The following is an 8,165-nucleotide window of genomic DNA, read 5'->3' as shown; positions in this document are numbered from 1 at the left end:
AGGGGTGAGCCACCGCGCCCGGCCCTGGGCTTCCTTTTTATTCAGTTGGTACTCCTGGGCCTCCAGGTACCCCTGACACCAGAGGGTCACAGGCCTCTCCCAGGTGATCACAGAGCCTGTCTCAGCCCATGGGGAGGGTTTGGGGAAGGGCCCTGAAATGGAACCAGAGGCTGGGTCCCAAGATCTCTTTCACTCCTGGTTCTCCAGCTTAGTCCAAAACCCCTCTCTGTTTTATCACCCTCAGCCCAGAACAACTGTGCCTCCCAACCCCAAGAGCCCAGGGGCTGGAGTAAGAGGGAGGCTCGTGGGGAACGTGGTAGTCCCTTCTTCCTCCATCACTGACTGAGGCAGAGAAGTACTAACATCGTGTTGCCTGCTGTAGGGTCTCCAGCTGTTGGAGAGGAGACCACAGGGCCCTCCAGGATGGAGAGACACATGGATGTGGTCACTCAGAGCCTGCTGCTGCCCGTCCAGGTCCCCACAGCTGTGGACCCACAGGAGGGGAACTGCTTTTCCCTGGGCCTGGCTCTGGTTCTCCCTGGGTGGGGGGGTTCAGGAGGACCCCAGACTCTCTGGACACATGAGCCTCTGCTCCCCTCCCCTGCCCCAGGTCACCGTCTCTGCTGCAGGTGGAACAGGACAGGCCCCTATGGAATCAGGTCTGGGAGGCTCCCTGGGAGGTCTCCTCTCCCAGGAGGTCACATCTGGGAGTCAGAGCTGAAAGGAACTTTCCCACCCAGAGGCCTCTCGCCTTTACACTTGGAGAAACGGAGGCCCAGGCAGGGGAGGGGCCTGTCCACATCACCATCACCAGAGGAGCCTCAAACTGATGACAGAACTCAGCCCTTCCTCCCCTGGACCCCGCCCACCTCCCACTCAAAGCCTCACTCAGCACTGTGGGGGCCTGACGCTGTGGGGTGAGGGGCTGGACCTCAGGGCCTGCTGGGTCAGGACAGGGAGGTGAGGGCTGGGGCTGCCCTGCTCCCCACGTCAGCCTGGCTGCTCCTCCCCCAGGCTGGGCCCCAACATCTCTCTCTGCCTCGACCCCCCGCCCCTCACCAGCCCAGCCTCAGAGCCCCGGGGAGCCTGTGGCCCCTCCTCTGGCTCTGCCTCAGCTCCCTGGAGGGAAGCTCGTGCTCGAGTCCTTGAGGGGAATGGGATCACCTGGGAGACTCAGGACTGCCCTGCGGGAGGCCGCACTCCCTCTGAGCCCAGAGGCCTCAATGACTCACCAGGTGTGGAGGAGGAGCCTGTGGGTGGGGGGCTGGGGCCCCTGGAGGGTCCTGGGAATGAGCACAGAAAGGGAGTGAGGAATTGGAGCTATCCTGGAGTCCCCACCTCCACTCAAAGCTCTCCTCTCCATCTGCCCGGTGGCCTCTCCAAGACCCTCCCTCTTCCCACCTGGCACCTTCTGGACTCTAGGTGAAGGAGAAGAGGGAGAACTGTTGGCTTCTTCTCCTCTGGGGGGGGTGAATTCCTCTGTGGCTGAGCCTCCCTCACAGCCCCCTTCACTCCATCTCTGCCCAGAGCTCTCCTAGGGGCAGAGCCTGAGCTGAGTCTTTGAGCTTAGAGAGGACAGGGTCAGGGCCTTTCACCCAAGACCACCAGCTCCGACTGGGGTGTGACAGCAGGTAGGGGGAGATGCAGCCATGGGAGAATCTTGAAGCTGCCCATGAAGAGAGTGTTTATGCCACAGTCATCAACAAATTCCACAAATAAATGCTTTTTAGAAAACTTTTTTGTTGTTGGTCAGGAAGCCAGTCTGTGGGCACAACAGCAGGCTTTTCCATCAAACACTTCTCTTTTGATTCCTAGTGACCATATTTCTGGAGAAACTACAGATGAAGAGTGACAGTTGGTACAGTATCACTTTGAACTTAAATTTTCGAAACACGAATCTGATTTTTGCCCACAGATTTAATTATCGAAAGCAAATTCCATGTTATGAGCTGAAGAGATAGTCCCAGTAATACACATCAGAAAATGCAGTAGTTAGAAATAAAGAAAGATGTATTACCTGAAAGTGGAGCAGAGCATGAGGTCACAGAGGGGTGGACCCAAACCCACCATAGGGGTGAAGCCTTACATCATAGGGAAGAAAAATGAAGGGAGGGGCAGTCAAGGAGAGTTGACAATGAAGAGGAAAGCACCACAGTTTAATGGAGGAAGCACCTTCTACAGACACCCAGACATCTTCCTGCACCTGACCCATGCTTCTTCCCCTCGATATTCTCAGCAGACACTTCCCCAACTGCTGCCCCAGTCTTCCAGGACTTTCTGAGATCATCAGATCTGTTCCCAGGGCTCCACCACTCTGAAGGGTGCATTGTCCTCTCTGCTGTTTGCCTCCTGGCTGCACCTTGGGGGCCTTCTCTGGCTGTGCTGAGCCTCAAATAACAGAATCCCGAGGAACACCAGGACCAAGCCAGCCAAGCCCATGCGGATGAGATTCTCCACTGTGTAATCTTGGAGGTGTGGGGCTAGGGATGGTGGACAAAGAGGTCACAGAAGTCAGGGCAGATCACAATTACTCAGGACCCCTGGATGTCCACCCAGGGCACCCTCCTCCCCTTGACAGGACCTGACCTTCTGTGCCGAGCCCCATAACTGGGAACATCTCCTCACTCACCAGTCTTGGAATCTGACTTCTTTTGTGCTGGATTGAGGGTCTCAGTGGCTCCTAAGGATCAAAGAACAAGGATGTTGGTGAGAAGCTGAAGAGCCTGTCCCCTGGGCTCTGCATTCTTATATTCCTCCATCTCTCATGGCGTGACTTTATGTAGATCCTTAGTGAACACATTCTCTGCTCTCACAGGCCTCCCCTGGTACATCATGGGGTTTTTCAACCTCTCTGTGCTCTGAGAATTCAGATCTTGTGCCTGAGTCACTTTGGAACAAAGTTTACTTGAGCCCAAGAGCTCAGGATTAGTGAGAAGAATGACCTCCCAACTAGAAAGAATTGGGCTCTTGTGTGCTATCTTGGATGTGCAATCTCGTGCAACAAGAACACAACAGCTAATTCCCCCAGAGACAGAAATTTCCATTTTTCAGTGGATGAGGACCCAGTCTCTGTGGATGAGGAGTTGGTCCTCAGCCACTCTTGAAGTCAGGAGCACAAGGGCTGGAGGCTGCAACGGCCCCCGCTGTGTGCTGCCTCAGGCAGCTCCCCTGCGGTTTCATCATCCGTTTAATGTCTTGTTAACTAATTCTTCATATAGTTAGGAACGCCTACAATGTGATATACTTAAATATGAAAATGTAAGTTTTCCTAAATGATAATGATGGAGTGGGACAGAAAAACATCATTTCTGCTTTTTTGAAGTATGAACCTAGATTGGAAGGTGAAAAGCAAATATTTAAAAACATACCCGCACTTAAAGTAAAATAAAAAATAAAGGCCAGGCGTGGTGGCTCACGCCTGTAATCTCAGCACTTTGGGAGGCCGAAGCGGGGCGGATCACGAGGTCAGGGGACTGAGACCATCCTGGCTAACACAGTGAAACCCCATCTCTACTAAAAATACAAAAAAAAAAAAAAAAAAAAAAAATTAGCCTGGCGTGGTGGTGGGCTCCTGTAGTCCCAGCTACTTGGGAGGCTGAGGCAGGAGAATGGCGTGAACCCGGGAGGCGGAGCTTGCAGTGAGCGGAGATCACACCACTGTACTCCAGCCTGGGTGACAGAGTGAGACTCCATCTCAAAAAAAAATAAAAATAAAAATAAAAAATAAAAACAAATATTTAAAAATCTGATGAAAAATATTAAGCATAAGAATGAATACTTGAATATATGTTTGTGTCTATATATGTACATAGCACATGTATTCATATAAAATATATGTGATTAACATGGTTTGCACTTGTGTCTCTCTCAAATCTCATGTTGAATTGTAATCCCCATTGTTGGAGGAGAGGCACAGTGGGAGGTGATTGGCTTGTGGGGCCGACTTCCCCTGGCTGCTCTCGTAATAGTGAGTTGTCATGAGATCTTGTTATTTAAAAGTGGGTAGCACCTCCCCCTTCTCTCTCTTCCTCCTATTCCAGCCATAGAAGAAGTTCCTGCTTTCCCTCCACCTTCTGCCATGGTTGTAAATTTCCCGAGGCCTCCCCAGCCATGCTTCCTGTATGGCCTGCAGAACTGTGAGCCAATTAAACCTCTTTCTCTTATAAATTATCCAGTCTCAGGTAGGTGTTTGTTTGTTTGTTTGTTTTTGAGACAGAGTCTTGCTCTGTCCCCCAGGCTGTAGTGCAGTGGTGTGATCTCAGCTCACTGCAGCCTCTGCCTCCCGGGTTCCAGTGATTCTCCTGCCTCAGCCTCCGGGGTAGTTGGGATTACAGGCACCCACCACCATGCCCAGCTAATTTTTGTATTTTTAGTAGAGACGGGGTTTCGCCATGTTGGCCAGGCTGGTCTTTCACTCCTGACCTCAGGTGATCAGCCCACTTCGGCCTCCCAAAGTGCTCGGATTACAGGCGTGAGCCATCGTGCCCGGCCTCAAGTAGTTCTTTATAGCAGTGTGAGAACAGATGAATACAATGATTATAGATACATATGTATATGTGGCTTTAGATATTTGTTTTAAAAATATATATGTAACTACATATATATTCATATCTGAGGTGAGAAAGATGGGCTTACAATTTGGAAATGGAAATGTGAAATTTCCAATTTTTTATGGCTGATATAAACATCAGCCCCAGCATCTTCCCCTTGTCCATGTCAGGCCTGGACCCCCGGACCCTGAATCCTGCTCAGACAGGGGAGGACATTCCTGGCTCCTCCACCTATGATCGCAGCTCCCTCCTTCCTGCCTGGTCCTAGGACACCTCCCTCCCCTCTGACCACCACAGAGGGAACGCCTGCTCCATCCTTGGAGCCCCAGGAAGCCACGTGGACCACACCCTTATTGTCCACTCTCCCCTCTGCTCCTCTGGGGAACAGACCCCTTTCCTGAATATTGGAGATAAGGTTGAGACGAGTCTAGAATATTATACTGGGTCAGTGTAACTGCGCTTTCATCTCCCATGGGGTCAGGACTTAGAGGTTGGGGACACCCAGACGTTGATTCTGAGATGGAGACATCAGGAAGTGAGCAGGTAGGGCCTCTGTCTTCTACCCTCAGTCTAATCTCATCTCCTCCAAGGCTCACCCACACCTCCTTCCAGCCCTCTCCACTCTTTACCCTACTGAGACTACAGGGGTGGGAGTCCGGGGTGGGAAGTCCTCATCTATTTCCACCCTCCCATGGGCTGGACCCTCCCCTGGGCGGGAGGTTCCCGTGTATTTCCACCCTCCCATGGGCTAGGCCCTCCCCTGTGGACCCTCACCCTTCACTCTCCTGTTTTCTTAGTGTCCTGAACTCTCCTGGGGGCAGGGCCTGAGCTGAGAGAGGCTCAGGGCTCAGAGAGGCCCGGGCTGATGGAGGAAGAAGTGTGGGGGCAAGTGAGACAGACAGATGGACACTCCCTTGGAACCTCTCCTTTTTCATTTCCAAGAACCCCTTTGAACTCAGAGAGAACAGGGTAGGGGCCCTCACCTGAGACCACGAGCTCCAGGGGCTCACTGGGGTGAGACAGCAGGTAGGGGTTGGAGCTGCGTGAGCCGTAGCACCTGTAGGTCCCTGCGTGGGCCGAGGTCACAGGACTCATGGGGAATTCAGCCTGGTACTGCTGAGCTCTGTAAGTGGATCTTAGACGCAGTGGGGGATGGGCTGCCCCCTCCTTGGTCAGAAGGAAAGTGAACATCGGGCTCCATGACTGACACAGCAGGGTCACCTTCTCTCCTGAGGTCACTGTGGGGCCCAGCTGCACTGAGAGGGAGGGTCTGTCAGGGATCTGTCCTAGAGACAAGAAGGATGGGTGAGGGGCTGCCCCACTTTGTTCTGAGCTGAGACCCCCCCAGGCCTCTCTCTGGGACCCTCAGTCTCTCTGTCTCTGTTTTCTCTGAGTCTCCCCTCCCCGCCCATCCCCTGTCTCTGTCTGTCTCTCCCTCCCTTGGGACCCCACCCCTCATCCCGGCCATCACCACCTGGGCTCCTCCGGCAGGGCCTGTGCAGAGCCTGGATCCCTGACTGAACCCGCTGGGCTCCTCACCTGCGATCTGGATGTCCAGGGAGTCACTGGGGGCCGACCACTCGGAGGAGACGTTGTGTGCACCGTAGCATCTGTACTGGCCCCCGTGGGAGCCCCTCACAGGGCCCAGGGTGAAGTTGGCCTGGGAGAGCCCAGCCTGGGGCTGCCGGCCAGGGCGCTGGGGGAGGTCATCGCCCCCCTCTTTGTACAGAGCATATCTGATGTAGCCGACATCAGAGCCACACTGCAGGGTCAGGTTCCCTCCAGGGGTCACAACAGGGCCCTGCAGGGTCAGGAGGGAGGGCTTCCTAGACACGCCTGGAGGGAAAGAAGAGTCGGGACTCGGAGGGGCTGGTTCCTCCCCTGCGCCTTCCTTCTGTAGCCTTCCTCACTAGCATTTCCAGCATCCTTGTTTTTTTCTCATTCTGTGTTTGTGTCCCCAGGGCCCCCGTCTTCCCCTCATCTTTTCTTCTTGCGTGGGCTAGCCTGAGGGTAAGGCTCCCAACAGCTCAGCCGGTGCCCTGACTTTGTATAAGGAAAGGCTACGGCTTCCTCACCTGACACCAGTAGCTGCAGGGGGTCACTGGGTTCTGACCACACGTACGGGGTGTTGTTTTCATAGCCGTAGCATCTGAATGTACCCCTGTTGCTGAAGGTCAGGGGGCCCATGGGGAACAGGGCCTGGAACTTTCCATGGTTGTGCTGGTGTGAGTCCAGGGTCCAGGAGAGCCTGTGGTCTCCTTCCTCAATCAGAGTGAACCTGCCCAGTCCCAGCCGTGAGGCACACCGGAGGGTCACGTTCACTCCTGAGGTCACCACAGGGCTCGGCAGGGCGGACAGGGTGGGTCTGCTGTAGGCTTTCAGGAGAAAAAAAGGCAGCCGTGTTTAAATGGGGCTCACACCTCCCACCTTATCCCACAAGGCTGGGCTGTGAGAAGGCAGAACCCTTGAGAGCTGAGAGCCGACCCCCTTCCCGAGGGCAGAGCCTGGGGCTGGGACCCCTGAGTGTCCTCTCACCTGTCACCACCAGCTCCAGGGGGTGGCTGGGCTCTGACCAGCCTGCAGGGCTGCGATAGTAACAGTGATATCGCCCTGCGTGTTCCCACATCATGGATGGGATGGAGAATTCGATCTTGTTTTCCGACTCCAGTGTTTTTAATATGTGCTTCGACATTGAGTTTCCGTCTTTATCCAGGCGGTACTCCCGAGCCTCCAGGGGACCCTGACACCAGATGGTCACGGGCTTCTTCCAGGTGATCACGGGACCTGGCTCGGCCCACAGGCTGGGTTTGAGTGGGGTCTCTGGAAGGAAATCACAGGTTAGGTCCCAAGATGTCCTCAACCCTCAGATCCCAGTTCTCAGCCCCAGGACCCCCCTCATCCCCATCAGTCAGCCCAGAACTGCTGTCGTCACCCCCAGCCGCCCAGGGGTGGTCCCTTGTCCCCAGAGAGGAGGAAGGACCTAGGACAGCTGGGGACAGACTCACCTGCCTGCACCTGGGTCCTGGGGCCCAGGCTCAGCCCTGGAAGAGAGTTCCCCGTGAGAGATTTGCCCCCCAAAGCCTGAGCAGGTCTTGTTTTCCTTGAGCCCCTGGGGTGTCCTAATTGACCAGGGCATGGCTATGGATTGGGGTCTCTCTCCTAGACTAGGGTCTCTCCTCCCCCTCTTAAGATCTCACCAAAGAAAAGCAGGGTTGTGAGAATGGGGGTCATGGCATCTCCTCCTCCTGGCCCTGGCTGTGCAGGCAGATGTGAACACGGTGCCCGTAGACACAGACAGACACACGGTGTGCGGGCACACGGAGGCTGGGTCCTCCCCATCACAAGGTCGCCCCATCAGCAGCCCCACAGAAAGAGGAACTGGCCCTCCCCAGGACCCTGGCTCTCACTTCCCAGGGCTTGTCCTGGGGGTGAGCACCAGGCTCTCTGCCAATATTTCAGACACAAATGGGGACTCACGAGGGGGTCATTAAGAAGGACGTTTTCGGCCGGGCGCCATGGCTCACACCTGTAATACCAGCACTTTGGGAGGCCAAGGTGGATGGATCACTTGAGGTCAGGAGTTCGAGACCGGCCTGGCCAACATGGCAAAACCCC

General features: G+C 54.8%; 1 protein-coding gene across 1 annotated transcript; it reads right to left on the bottom strand.

The window, feature by feature from the left end:
• Window positions 1-1,810: 1,810 nt before the first annotated feature.
• LOC129460702 (leukocyte immunoglobulin-like receptor subfamily A member 4) lies at window positions 1,811-7,931 on the bottom strand. Its single transcript, XM_055238958.2, has 8 exons — window positions 7,748-7,931; window positions 7,556-7,591; window positions 7,086-7,370; window positions 6,626-6,925; window positions 6,090-6,386; window positions 5,534-5,836; window positions 2,630-2,680; window positions 1,811-2,480 (listed from the first exon to the last, which is right to left on the bottom strand). The coding sequence occupies exons 1-8, from the start codon at window positions 7,887-7,889 to the stop codon at window positions 2,287-2,289; spliced, it is 1,608 nt and encodes a 535-aa protein (XP_055094933.2). The 5' UTR covers window positions 7,890-7,931; the 3' UTR covers window positions 1,811-2,286.
• Window positions 7,932-8,165: the final 234 nt, after the last annotated feature.

Source organism: Symphalangus syndactylus, chromosome 13 (genome assembly GCF_028878055.3).
Source record: "Symphalangus syndactylus isolate Jambi chromosome 13, NHGRI_mSymSyn1-v2.1_pri, whole genome shotgun sequence".
NCBI classification, from domain to species: domain Eukaryota; kingdom Metazoa; phylum Chordata; class Mammalia; order Primates; family Hylobatidae; genus Symphalangus; species Symphalangus syndactylus.
Note: the sequence above shows the minus strand (reverse complement) of the source record. Positions and strands in the feature narration are given on the sequence as shown.